Raw genomic sequence first — 14,989 nt, 5'->3', positions numbered from 1 at the left:
TCACATTATTTAGATGTGTAGACATTTACAACACAAATAGAAATGCTTGAGTAAAACCTAAGAAGCCAAAAAGCATGGAAAACTATGAATTTTGTCTTAAGAAACAACTAAAGTCCGTATTTCCAATGTGGTGACTAAAAACTCAAATTGATTAGTAAGTATACAGTCCATGAACAAAGCTGTTGATAAGTTTCATAAAACATGAAGGCAATGCAATATGTTTAACTGAAACTTCAATTAGAGTTTGTTCTGTAAAAAAGGAATTATGTAGAAAACTATTGTAATGATGCATTTTAACGTAGAATTATTTACAGTGGATTTGTTTTTTTATATTGCCAAGAGCCAAATGATTCTTATTTTCTTTCATATAAGCAGTTTAGTGTAGACACAGTCTTTTGGGGCTGAAACTATTAAGAGACAAATACTGGAAGAAAATAGAGTCCTTGTGTTCATGAATTAAAATTATTAAATATAGGCTTTTTTAAGGAACAAAAATTCAAGGAATTCTCTTATTCATATAAATGCTTAATAGTTTTTCTTTCTTTTAGTATTTTATCCTGATTTTGAAAAATCAGGATCTTGCCCTGAGTTTTTATTGCATGTCATAGCTTTATTAAATTTAAGCACCTAAAAGAATTTTTAGATACATTCACGAATTAATTCATTGTGCTCTTCATGGATTCGACAAATGCTTATTAGCGTTTTCTGTATTCCAGACACTGTGCAAGATATTGGGGAGAAGAGAATACATAAGACACATCAAGAGGCCTACATTCTAGTGAGGCATAATGTCAAACATATAGGCAGTCGGTTAATATAGTAGGATGTGCAGTATGATAGAAATAGGCACGGGGACTATGGTGGTACTAGGAATCACTACACTAACAAAAGTGTAGTCAAGGAAGGCTTCGTAGAGGACGTGGACAATAGCCAGGTACATGGGAGGTGAAGCAGGAAAGGAGATGCAGAATTTAGTCAGAATGTTTCCAGGCAGAGAGAACATGAAAGCTTGACAGGCTCAAGAAATTACATATAGGTCTCTGTGATTTTACAAGTAATGAAGACCATGAGATACTGAATAGCAGATTTCAAGCTGGGGGCTTAGTATGACAGATTTTCCAATGCAGAACTCTTCCCACTGTTCTTGTGTCTGTACAGAGAGCCTATGTTGAGCATGACAATAATAAGTTACACTCACCTGTCAAAACACCCTGCAGATGCTGTTTTTTTTTATTATAACCACACTTGACCATCTAAAATTAACATAACATCAGGTACCATCAGAATTCAGTGCTATAACAAATGAAATGTAATATACGGCATAAAAATCAAGTTGGTTATTTATATTCAGAATATTGAAATAGATCAGATACCAGTTAAATCTATGGCTAAGCTAACGCATTTATTAAATGTCTTTATAGACATACAAATCTGAAAAATTGGATAGTTCTTATCATTGAAACTCTAAAATGTATTTTTTTATTTATATGAAACCTTTTTCTTTTTAATCCATGAAAATATGATTTATCCAGATTTTCTTGTACTTCGTAAAATACCAAGGTATTGAATCACAAATATACCCTAATTATATCAAACGGTTATAATTTTAAAGTATTCAATTGAAATATCATACATATGTACTTTATGTATTTGCTGTAAGTAGTATCAATTATGATGCTGAATATGTTGGCTCAGTTAATTACTATTATGTAATATTCGTGCCTAAAGACTTATTCTACTTTATGATTTTTCATTGAAGTTTTTTTTCCGTGGGAAAATGTTTTACCAAGCATAACCATTATCTACTACTATGAATTTATTTTATTCTTTACACTGATAATAAGCAATGAAAGAAGAATCTTTCCCTTCTGAGGAAAATCTAACATTTCCAACAGAAACACATTTGGTTCAGTTTACACAGCATTGAGTTTTTAGCACCTGTGTGCTTTCTTTGAAGTTTAAGTCAAACAGTTCATATTGTGTTATTTGAATTGTTCACAAACTATTTTCTTTTATCTGAATACAGAAAGGGAAATTGGGTAAAATTGGTAATATATCATCTTTTCCTTTGTGCAGATAACTCCTCTTGGATGTGTTATTATTCGGTATCATAGGGCTGCCATCTAGTGTCTCCACAGGGTACTTGTTTGTTAAGTTTGTGAAATTGATTAAAAGAGGAACTTTGATACAGTGTTTTCAGATTAGGATAAGTGCAGTAAAATTGTTGTGAACTAATGTGAAGATTATTTTCCCATAATAGTTCTGTTTTCAAATATGGAAGTTCTAGAACTCTTTTAAGACATTAAGTCAAACCAAATATTAAAAACTTAAGAAACAGAAAACTGTCATGATTTTTAAGAAATCTATTTTTTGGTACCCATTTGTGCATTAAGCATTTGGCCAAGTCCATGTTAGAAAAATAGAATAATTTTCCAAATTGGCCTTTATATTTTATATGGGGAATATAATCAAGTTTAATAATTAACAACAAAAAACATTTCAGAAAAATCCTCGCTCTGGTGGTCCAATAGTCAATGAACACTTTTATGGGTCATCTCATTCTTTCATGCCATAAAGTTGATGTTCCCCAAGGCCTTTTTAATGAATTTAACATGATTCTCTTTTATCCATGTACAACTAGTGCAGAATGCCTCCCACAAACGGTTCATATCCCTAACCACTGAATGCATTTTATCTCAAAATCGCCTTCTCCACATTAGAGATATAACTTTCTGAGGAATATAACAGTAACTGACTTTGATATAAATTATGTTGCTTTTTTTCCCTTCTGTTACCAAACAACATGCTTAAATACGAGTTCTGATACAAACTTTTCTCTATCAAATTATATTTTAGGTCCAGAGGTAAAACATCTTTTTTATTTTCTGTTACTTTCCTTATCACACCTCTCACTTAGTGTACATTTGAGTTACAGGATGAACTCAACAAATAACAGCTCTGTTTTTTTTAACTTGTTATCTGGAAAATTTTCAAATCCAAAGAAAAATTGAAAGAGGAGTAAAATTTACACCTTTATACCATGTACCTGGATTCATCAATTGTTAATACTCTGCCATATTTACCCCCTCTCTCCTGTTTCTCTTATATTACATACACGTATAGTTTAAAAAGCGAATTCCTTGGTGGGAAACCTAGATTTTATTTACCTATTTCCTGTATATATTTTTTTAAGTATCCTTAGTGGATTTTGTGAACCAAAAAAGCTGTTTACCTTTACTTGCTTTGTATAAAATGAAAATTAGTTTATTATTATAACATTTTTAAAAGCTTGCTTTTCCTAAGCCTTTAAATTCAGTTTATATCTCATTTTTCTATTTTTAAATCTGCTATAACAAAAGCAATTATCTTTACTTTTTAAAAAGTAAATCGGTTAACTCAAGTTGAAAATAAACTTCTTTATATAAAGTGTCCTATGACCGCACATTTGATTACTTTCTCAAATTTTAAGCCATACAAACATACTCAGTCTATTCAAGTTTTTCTCAAAGTTTTAAAGGCCTTAGCTTAGAAAAAACCCTTTATAAATATTGAAATAATTTTAAAAATCTAATAAAATTTATAAACCTGAGGAGCACCTGGGTGGCTCAGTCGGTTGAACATCTGACTCTTCATTTCGGCTCAGGTCATGATCTCGGGGTCATAGGATCAAGTCCTGCCTGGGGCTCCGCGCTCAGCGGGGCGTCTGCTGGAGATTTTCTCACGCTCCCTCTGCCGCCATCCTTCTCCCCACTCGCTCTCTGTGACTCTAAAATAAATAAACAAATAAATCACTAAAAAACTAAAATTTATAAACTTGAAATCAAGTTCTCCTAAATTCTGTTTATATACTTGGTCAAATTTTTAAACCTGTACCTTCAATAATTCTAATTCTAAAATTAATTCGGTTAAATGTACTAAATTGGAGATACAATTAATTTGAATTCTCTAAACTTTAAAGCACTTGAAATACCATTTGGACACATTCCGTATTTAACAGGAAAACATTTAATACATTGAGCTCAGTATGGTCATCAGCTCTGTATTTTTTTAAACCTGACCAGAGTTATATGATATTCATTATGAGAATTTGACCACCCTAAATTGAGGCTGGTGCTTCTAGTGATCTGCTACTATCATTTGCTTCTTTTAGAGATTTTTGCCAGGGGACAGGACACCCAAACTGCATATGCCTAGGACAGTCCCTCTGGCCCCACTCATGGGCACACTGATTATCTTTTGTTGTCCCTTTGACAAAAGAGAACTCCAAGTTCCTATGCTTGAGAGGTGTCAGTCTTTCTGCAGGCCCCTTTACCTTTATTTTATTTTTCTATTTGTTATTTTTTTCCTCTTCCCATAAGCTGTTTTAATGTTTTTCTGGCTGTTTCCAAGGACACATTGTCATTTCTTGAAACCCTGCGTACATTTGTGATTCCTTGATCTGACTTTAAGTCTGGGACCTCCACCGCATGTTATAAGTGACTTCGTTCATTCTGTTAACTGATTAAATTATAAATTATATCATTCCCCATCTATGCCACATACAAATTATATGACAACTAATTGGATTATTTACAACTTTGTCAGACTTTGTGGTTCCTATACTAAAATCATGTTAATGGAAGCAATCTCTTGTTCCAAGAAGGATTTCAGTTAGCTGTCTTGCATATAATACCAGTAATAATAATATAAAAAATTAATAATAATACCCTGATGATATAAAGGTTAAAAAGAAGTTTGGTAAAATAAAATGAACCAGATTACTTGTCAAATATTTATATAGGTCTGGGGCGCCTAGGTGGCGCAGTCAGATAAGAGTTAGACTCTTGATTTTAGATCAGGTCATGATCTTGGAGTCATTGGATCAAGCCCTTCGCGGGCTCTGCACTCAGCGCGGAGCCTGCTTGAGCTTCTTTCCCTCTGCCCCTCCCCTCCACTTGCGCATGTTCTCTTTCTCTCTCTCAAATAAATAAATACATCTTTAAAAAAAAATGTATCCATATAGGTCTTAGTATATGCCAGCTATTGTTTGAAGTTGTTTTACTCTTTAAAGTACTTTTGAGTGCTATTCCTATTTAGAAATGGGGAAACTGAGGCACAGAGAGGTTAAGCAACCAGCCCAAGTTCACACAGCTAGTAAGTGGCAGTCGATATTCCAACCCTAGCAATCTGACAGTACCCATGCTCTTACAATAGTATTCATTTCATGAGGTCATATACGCAGTAAACCTGGATATGTTTGATGTCATTGTGGCATAGTAGATTGTTGTCAGATCCAGAAACAAATACTGACTTCTTTTGAACTGATGTTTCCACGTAGGTAATGAATTGTTTGCTGGACTTTATAGTGATTACTGGGGCAGAGACGCTGCGATCTTCCGGACAATGGGGCGACTGGCCCATATTCGCACCGAGCATGACGACGAGCGCCTGTTGAAAGGTAGGGTTCGAGAGAAAAGATCATGTAAATCAGAATCGAAAACAAGTCTAGAACTCAGGGGAAATTTGCCATTTTGATAATAACAATACAAATGTCTTTTACAGTTTTTACAAATTTCAGAATTTTAGTAATATTCCTAAATTAAAATATTATCTATAATATGCATATATCATTTTAGATCAAAATGGACTGGTTGTATTATAAAACCAAATTACCCACATAGCAATACTTAGAAATCAGGATTTAAGTGAAGAAAACAAACCAAATATATGAAAAGCAAAACAAAACAAAACAAAAAAACTCCTTTTATCCAATAAGTTGTTTTGTTTTCTCTTGTCGGTTGGTATATTTTGGATGAATTGATTGTTTTGCTTATTTTAATGGGATCACATTGTATTTAGAGACAAATAAAATTCTAGGAAAATCACTAGCCATTTGTTGATAGAAATAATGTTTATGTTTTGGCACACTGGGTCTATTCAGGGATGAAAAATATCATTTAATAATGAATTTTTTTATTATTTTTAGCCTTTTTATTAAGCTTTAGAGTACGTAATCATTATTGGCAGCATATTATCATTAAAATATTTGACATAGTATATTAGTCAAGGGTTGTTCACGCCGATCCCTTAGACTACAAACATAAAGACTTAAAATAAATTTTCTACCTTAAAAATTAAAATGGTCTTCCATGAGCTGCACTGGTAGATAATCTATGAATTCAAAAAAATGATAAACTTCTCTACTCAAATATTTTACATATATTCATGTTGACTTTTTATATATATGGGAGGAAATTAATGGAGATGATCACCATCGTGCCCCTAATCTGTTCTTTGAATGCATTTTAAGGTATGTTGTTTGAAATTGGTTTTTCCTTTCTTTGACTCTTATTTTCCAATTAAAATGTCCTCTCCTAGTTCTAGACAAAACTGTTGGTTTGCAAAGAGAATGGAGATGTCTACATGATTTCACTGTTTATACAAAATGTCAAGGAAAAGACTTTATTGAAACAAGCATTCATGTGATAGGTAATTTATTGAATAACCTAGCATTTTGTGGTGATAACTATTTTACTTTTCTTCTACTTTTTTTTTTTTTTTATATCTGTAGAGCCAAAATTTGTAGGTTCGTACATGATTCCTGACAATGAAGACCGAGATGACAACAAAGTGTATTTCTTTTTTACCGAGAAGGCCCCTGGAGGCCGAGAACAGCGCGCAGGCCATTTACGCCCGAGTGGGGCGACTCTGTGTGGTGAGGCCTTTCTCTCTTGTTCGGCGTGCTTACCTCATGATTTACCGCCACGCCTTGGTGATTGTATAGTAGGCTTTCTACTTTAAGATATTTTCTAGTTTAAAAAAAAAAAAATTTCTAGGATTTTGTAGGCTGCCTAAAACCAGTATTCACTATCTAATCGTGAGACTGCACATCTCCTGAAAGTTTTATCCTAACAGAACTGTGCCTTTTGTGTAATCGTCTCATTTTCAAAGCCATACTAAGAAGAGCGAGTCTGTAGGTAGGCTGTATTTCTTCCCACACAGAAGTTTGAGCTCCCTTTTTAAAAAATTAATTTAACCAAAATCTTTCTAGTTTCTTTAGTCCACATTCTAAGTAATTTATATTATGTTTCAACAATTCAGTTGGTTGATTCTGTAGAAAAAACATCTGTGGTTGGTTGGGTATTCAGATAGGCTGTTTGTGAATATTCAAAAACCAACTGAAGTAGCAATGTATATTGAGAGAATTGCAAAGGTAAAGTTTGATATTTAAGAATAAATTTAAGAGGGGCGCCTGGGTGGCTCAGTCGTTAAGCGTCTGTCTTCAGCTCAGGTCATGATCCCAGGGTCCTGGGATCGAGCCCCGCCATCGGGCTCTCTGCTCAGCGGGGAAGCCTGCTTCTCCCCTCTCCCACTCCCCCTGCTTGTGTTCCCTCTCTCACTGTCTCTCTCTGTGTCAAATAAATAAATAAAATCTTAAAAAGAATAAATTTAAGAGGAAATTGATATATCACATATATGTGCATGTATGTACATTTGTGTGTATATGTGTGCAAATATATGTGTATGGTGCGTGTATTTCAACTTTTTTTTTTCTTTTAGAAAAAGATGAGTAGGATGTTTTTCTGTATTTCCAAGATAAGCAGATTATCATTAATACTAAGTTTTTGTATTATAATAACCACTGCTTTATATAGGATAGGCCACTCTATTAACATTCTTCAATACCTGGAAAGTAATATATAATGGCCCAGAGTGAAGGTATACTAACGAGGCACACTGTGCAAACCTCGAAGAGTTTTTATGGGGAATTGCGTCTTTGGTATTATTTGAGGATTAGGCTACAATTTCCAGATTAAATAAAAAGAATTACAACTGTTCTCATCTGCATGTTTAATAATACACAATTTGTTGTTGATTAGAGCTCTTTAGGTACTCACTCACCTGCTTTTGTTCATCACAGAATGATGTGGGAGGCCAGAGGATACTGGTGCATAAGTGGAGCACTTTCCTAAAAGCCAGACTGGTCTGCTCAGTACCAGGCATGATGGAATTGACACCTATTTTGATGAATAGGTGAATCTTCTTGAGAGAATTGAATTTTACTCTGTGCTGTGTATTCCTCTCTCCACTCCTCACTCTCTCTAGCACGTATGGAAACTTGCTTCCTGCAATGAGCAATTTTCCGGTCTTTTCATTGTGGCCCGGTCGGCATGGTGGGGTCAGGGGAGTTTCAGGAACAGGAGAACCCTCTCGATAGCTGATGGTCAGCACTCCGTTCCTTCCTTGAGGCCCAGCTGGGGGTCATCCTGAACAGCCAAATGTTTCGCTCTGTTGTGATTTGGTCTTGGGCATATGACTGTGTACGGAAAGAAATTGATGTCTTACATCTATAATGGGTTCTAAGCTATTTTATGTCAATATATTTTCTTTACATGCAAAGAGGACTAAAAATACTCACGTAATGGTCTTTAATTTTCCAGAGGATATTTTCTTGCTGCACACCAGAGATCATAAGTACCCAGTGATATTTGGACTCTTTAAACACTACTAGGTGAGAATTTATATGGTCTATAAAAACAGAATGAAGCAAAGTATGCCTTACTCCTTTACTGTGTATGGAAGTTGGAAAGACTGTTGACCCCATTGTCCTTGTCTATTATTTTTTGTCACCAATTTCTCTTTGTTCTCTTATGTTTGCAATTGTTCTTTTATCTTTAAAGCCGTGATCTCACTTCAGATCTTTATCTGTTACTGTTTGAAACGCCCCACCATCCTTCTGTGCTCCGGGTCCTAATCTCCCTCCTCTCCGACTTCCTTCCTCGTCCTTCTCTCAGAATGATTTTCTTCTCGTAGTTTATATTAGTTCCATGCTCTAGAGGCTAGCATAATTCTTTTGATTGTCATTTAGTTTTCCAAATCAGGTTTTCAAGGTTCTCTATCCACGGTTAGCCCCTCAGCTTTGGAAGTTTTTCCTCCAGGATTAGACCTTGACAGAATCTGTGTCCGACTCATTAGGGTTCCATCACTACGATTTTATTTACCCGCCTATCTTGCTTCACGTGGCTTTATCTTCCAACACTGACTTGTATCAGTTCTCCAGTACTTGTCAGTTGCCATCTATAAGAAATATTCTTTGATATCTTAATCACAGAGCACTTTGCTCACTCCTTTATTCAGGTTGTCACTGCTCCCGTGTAGATTCATAGCAAACATATATTTTATGATTTGCCTTCCGTGTTTTAAACTTAATTAAGCTGTTCAAGTTTAGGGCATATAATCTGTTTTTTCTCTTTAACGTGTTTGTATTTTGTCCATCGAAGAGTGTTAGAAAAATATGAAATGTTATTTCATGTGTGTCGATACCTGAATGAAAAAATATCATTAGAATCAGTTTTGGTTGAAATTTTGCACATATAATTTCCTGAGTTTGTCTTTCCAAATAGGAGAGGGTGGAGGTGAGATGACTGGAATGAGGAATAAAGAATATACCTTGGGCTGCCTGCGTGGCTCAGTTGGTTTAAGCGTCTGACTCTTGATTTTGGCTCAGGTCGTGATCTTACGGTCTTGAGATGGAGCCCCGTGTTGGGCTCTGCTCTCAGCGCAGAGTCGGCTTGAGATTCTCCTCCTCCCCCTCTCCTTCCCCTGCTCCCCCATCTCTCTCTCTCTCTCAAATAAATAATCTTAAAAAAGAAAAAAAATATACCTCAGTTCTTGTGACAGGAATAGAATGACTGAATTCCCTTCCTCTTTTTGCATTGCACTGGCCTTAAACTGTGTTATAATCACACTTACCTTGTTTGCTCAGGGTCTCTCCACAAAGCTTTTGTTTGTTTTTTCAGCAGGGTGATTTCGTACACTCACTTTGAAAACAATAATATAGTTCTTCCGATAAATATTGTGCTATTGTAAGGAGACCTTTTCTTCAACAGAGAAACATGGAAACAATTTTGCTATCAGTTGTTCCTTGATGCAAAGTAAAGTAGTGCATGTAGATTGGTAGTTGTCACAGTCATCAGAAAATCCCTTTTTTTTTTTAAACTTCATCTTTATTCTTACGCCAGTGAAGAATTTATACATTGCATTCTAATTCCATGGCTTTATATAATAAATAAAAGCTATGGGATAACCAGAACAGGTTTTCTGTGGGTTCGTTTGGTCAGTTTATGAGCTACTTTCCTAAGCAATAGCATAATGGATCTGTCTAGATTTCAAAGACAACACGTTATTTTCTTCCATTATTTCAGTGTGACTGTTACTTTATACATAAATCTGAGGAAAAGGTTTCCCAGCTGTTACCTGACGTAAAGGTTGGTATATGTAGCACGGTGATCAAAGGTTTATTGCCACTTTAGTTGGGAGACTTTCTCTGGTTTTCTCACTATTGCAGGCATTTCCAATTGCTTCAAGGTGTGTTATAAAATGTGTGAATTGATGTCCTAAGACAGTAATATAACTGCTGTTCTACAGGTGTCTCTGAGTGTAGGAACTTCTACGTTTAGAAAGAACTGGGCATTGTGCAGAGCACTTGCCTAAACATTAATTATTTTGCTTCTCACAGGAGGATGGGGACATGTATAGAATTCATTCAGAGCCTGCCAAATTAAGGAAGACGGCCAGATCTGTATAACAAATCACTTAAAAATGTCCTTTTGCAGAATCTCATCGCAAAAGCCCCTGGTAAAACTTGCTATAGTCAGTCATCGGCTGGCTTTATCTTTTGCACATAGAACTTTCTATTAAAAAAAAAAATGATTTCAATTGCTGCTAGTTCTGGAGGTAAAGAATCCAAGTTTTATATAATTTAAGTCATTTTCCTCCAAATTAATGTAGTTCAGTCCAGTATTCTTTCCAATATGGTACAGTTTCAGTGGCCTGGAGGTCACTGGAGGAGGGGATGTACAACAAGCTTATTGATGCCTCTGTGACCCCAAGGTAGAGAATGGAACAAAGCCCCAAAGTTTCATAGGACTTTAACTTGTTATTTGATCATAGACACTGAGAAATCAAATAAAATTTGAACAGAATTACAGTATTAACAGCATAGTGATTAAGCAAACACTGTCTACACTGAATATGAAACAACAGACAAGGAGATAAAGCTTAAAATGAATAATTCAGCTTGGGAACGAATCTTTTAAATATTCGGTCCATATTATCCTTCACAAAAATGTAAAAACACAATCTAAGATGTAGCAATAAATAAAGTGAGGTGACAGATGTCACTGTTTTTAGTCTAACAATGTCATTTTCAGTTTATTGTAATAAGGTAAAGAAATGGTAAGTTTTAGAGTTCCAGTACTTGAAATATTACAGTAGTTATTATTTCTAGAATATCCTCTATTTAAGAGATTGCAACTTTTTTATCCAAAAGACTTCATCCTTATCTCTGTAGTCTGAAGGGTGTGACTAGCTAACTCCTAGTCAGCTCCAGAATAGTAATTATCTTTTTTTTTTCCAGTAATATATTTAGAGGGCATGCAATATGTGTCTAATCATATGTCTAGCATCCGGGCAGCCTTTAAATGGACCATATGCACATAAGGAAGGACCTGAATACCACTGGTCACTCTATGAAGGAAGAGTCCCTTATCCAAGGCCTGGTTCCGTAAGTGTGGGCATTTAACACAGTATCCTTATTTTTTAAAGGCTCTCTTAGTAATATTTTGTTCAGTGTTTCAGATGCTCTACAAAACTTCCATTAAACAGTGAAGAAATTCTACACCCAAAAATGTGCTTGATTACTTGCACAGTAAAGAAATATCACTTCTTATATCTGGTTGTATGCTTTTTATTTAATGAAAAAAATCTATGATGGGTGCATTTTAGCAGCATTATAAAAGTCCGTATTATCATTGATATTTTGGCTAAGGAGCCCCAACTGAAATTGTATTTTTAAGATACACTGGTGAACACAGCAACATCCACTAAAAAGAGCATCACATTCCTCTGTTTCTTCAGAAGAATTAAGGCCACGTGCAATTTCCGAGGGGGGAGAAAGTTACCAAATAATTACATTGTAATATTTAAGTCAGCCTCTAAGTTCCCTAGGCCAAACTTTCTCCTTACTTTTCACTTTAGCTTGACTGGAAGAAGCTTTTTCTCTTCCTCACCACAATACTTAGCATCTCATTCAATATCCTTGCTGGCTCCTGGGACGAGAAATGCCAATACAAAAGTTGCAGCTAGAGTTCCAGAAGTTTTGCTGCTGACCTCTGCCCTCGTGCTGCTGAGAGGGAGCCCTCGTGCTCCAACTCACCATGCACACTTCTGTGCTTTTTACTTACACGTGTATCTAAAACGATGTTCTGTGCACACCTGGGTTGGCAAAATGTAGGCTCGTAGGTGCTCATGGACCATGGAGAACTGACATTTAACTTGCCGTACAAGTCAAAGTCTACACTTTTTTGAGCAGCTGGTGAAAACCCATCACTGTGCTGATTCCTCAAGTACTTGCAAGTCAAGTAGAAACCATTTTTGCAAGAGCCAAAATCCAAAGTGGAAACAAACTTTCCCTCCATTAACAAGTGTAAAGCTTTACCATTTCAATCATTCTCACTAGCTTAAAATTACTACTTCCAGTAAGACATAAAGTATACTTTATTTCACTCTATTGATTGAAATTACAATTTAAATGGAGAAAACCCACTCCTGTGGCTTTGCTGGAAATGCTTCTTGAAACCACATGGTATTAAAGGAGATTTGGAGGAAGTGACTGGTTACTGAACTGCTTCCAGGCTGGTCCAGAATGTTTCCAATTATGTATCATGTAAGTACACTCCAGTGAAAAATTCAGGGCCAAATTAAGAAATATGACCTGAATTTTAAAACAAACCATTAAAAAATGCCCTCTGCAGAATCTGATTACTACACTACTGTATTTATACCTGAAAGTGGAAAAATTCCTTATCAACATAATCATTGCAATTGCTGCTGATTCTGGAGGGAAAAATACAAAATGAAGGAGTGCTTAATAACAAGCATGAATCAATGCAGTTAAAGGTATTTCAAGAAATAACTGAGGTGCTGTTGAACATTTATTTTTTGAGTCAGTGATTTAAGAATTCAGGCATGTTATAGCAAGTATTTTCTCGTTTTCTCAACTTATTGTGTTGAATCCATACAGAAATAATATAAATTCATACAGATTACAGAACAGAGAGGTTTTTTTTCCTTTAATTAACACTGACTGAATTTGAATAGGTTTCATTGTTACAGCACTAAAATTCTATCGTCTGTGAGTCCATTGGAACCATCACATTATCTTAGTCTCAGTAATGGGAAAACTGTTTGTGCAGTTGTGATCCTTAATCCAGGGCAGGGGACTTAACACAACAAAGAAGCTTATGTTTTACTATGAAAATACTTTGTTTAGGTGGCGCCTGGGTGGCTCAGTCGTTAAGCGTCTGCTTTCGGCTCAGGTCATGGTCCCAGGGTCCTGGGATCGAGCCCCGCATCAGGCTCCCTGCTCCGCGGGAAGCCTGCTTCTCTCCCTCTTCCACTCCCCCTGCTTGTGTTCCCTCTCTCACTGTGTCTCTCTCTGTCCAATAAATAAAATCTTTAAAAAAAAAAAGAAAAGAAAATACTTTGTTTACAATTCAGAAGTTATTTTACAATGTGAAAAAATATCAGAAAACGGGGGGAAATAATAATATTTATGATGATACACATTTTTACAATCTTCGAATGGTACCAGTATTATTTAGTACTTCATTTTTCCAAGATTTCACTACTTTCTGTGTTTATCTAGAGCTGAATGTTTGGAATGATTCAGGCTTTCTTTGCAATCTTTACTGCAGATTTTATTTCTCTAATGAAGATTTTATTTCTCTAATGAATATGTGGTTGCTAAATATTTCTAACTGCAGTTGGTTAATTGAACACATTCAGTTTTCTGATTGTTTTTGTAATTGATTATAAATGTGCTCTTTAGGTTTAAGACAAAAAAAAAAAAAAATTACCTATTTGTATTTCAGTGTGCCAGCAAAGTGAACGGCGGGAGATACGGAACCACCAAAGACTATCCCGATGATGCCATCCGATTTGGCAAGAAGCCATCCACTTATGTACCAGCCCGTAAACCTGGCCCATAAAAAACCAATCCTGGTAAAAACAGATGGAAGATATAACCTGAAACAAATAGCAGTAGATCGAGTGGAAGCTGAGGATGGCCAATACGATGTCTTGTTCATTGGACAGGTAAAGAGATTAGAAAAGTGCTGAGACATGTATGTTGAATCTTAAAATCAGTAACATTATTAGTATTTTAAAAACCTATCCACAGATCTCCTGTTAATCCGTTAGCCCGTTTGCACACTGCTTATTCCCTGAAATGGAAGAGAGGATTTGGGGCAGTTACAATGCATAATTCCCTGATACACAGTCAGTACTTAGTATCTTTGAACAAGTGACTAAGTGAAGGATTGAGTAATTGATGTTAATAAACAACACTGGCGGGCGCCTGGGTGGCTCAGTTGGTTCAGCGACTGCCTTCCGGCTCAGGTCATGATCCTGGAGTCCCCGGATCGAGTCCCGCATCGGGCTCCCTGCTCGGCGGGGAGTCTGCTTCTTCCCTCGGACCCTACCCCCTCTCATGCTCTCCATCTATCTCATTCTCTCTCTCAAATAAATAAATAAAAATCTTAAAAAAAAATAAACAACACTGGTTCCAAGCAGAACTTCTCATAGAAGAAGGAGGCCACATAGCAAGGATGCCTGTTCAGTAAGATCTCAAGGCTTCTTAGCCACTTGGGACAGTAGCTTTCATCTAAATCTGTAATCACACAACAAGGCTTATCAGGCCCCATCAGAACCAACCATTTGTATCAAACAGGCCAAGTGTTACCCAAAATGGAGGTAAACTTTTAGAGCCAAGCTGTAATATTTCTGCATTAATGAAACAAAATAATAATTATGCTAAAAAGTGAAATTTTCAAATAAATCTACAACTTCAATTAATTCCATACATTAGATCTAGCTTGTGGGGAAGAGAACCTGGAATCTTTTAGCATCTGGGTAATAATATGACAAATTCTGTCAAGTACTTTAAAAT

The 14,989-nt window shown here is 35.7% G+C and overlaps 1 protein-coding gene across 1 annotated transcript in view; it reads left to right on the top strand.

Moving 5' to 3' along the window:
* Positions 1-14,989, top strand: part of SEMA3E (semaphorin 3E) — a 242,219-nt gene that overhangs the window by 193,071 nt on the left and 34,159 nt on the right. Inside the window, 11 exon segments of the mRNA XM_035723379.1 lie at positions 5,318-5,437; positions 6,551-6,636; positions 6,638-6,694; positions 7,901-7,982; positions 7,985-8,013; positions 8,423-8,481; positions 11,390-11,429; positions 11,431-11,460; positions 11,462-11,545; positions 13,914-13,982; positions 13,984-14,132. Coding sequence (XP_035579272.1) covers positions 5,318-5,437; positions 6,551-6,636; positions 6,638-6,694; positions 7,901-7,982; positions 7,985-8,013; positions 8,423-8,481; positions 11,390-11,429; positions 11,431-11,460; positions 11,462-11,545; positions 13,914-13,982; positions 13,984-14,132 — 805 coding nt within the window.

This window comes from Zalophus californianus, chromosome 12 (genome assembly GCF_009762305.2).
Source record: "Zalophus californianus isolate mZalCal1 chromosome 12, mZalCal1.pri.v2, whole genome shotgun sequence".
NCBI lineage: Eukaryota > Metazoa > Chordata > Mammalia > Carnivora > Otariidae > Zalophus > Zalophus californianus.
This window is presented reverse-complemented; position numbering and strand designations above follow the sequence as displayed.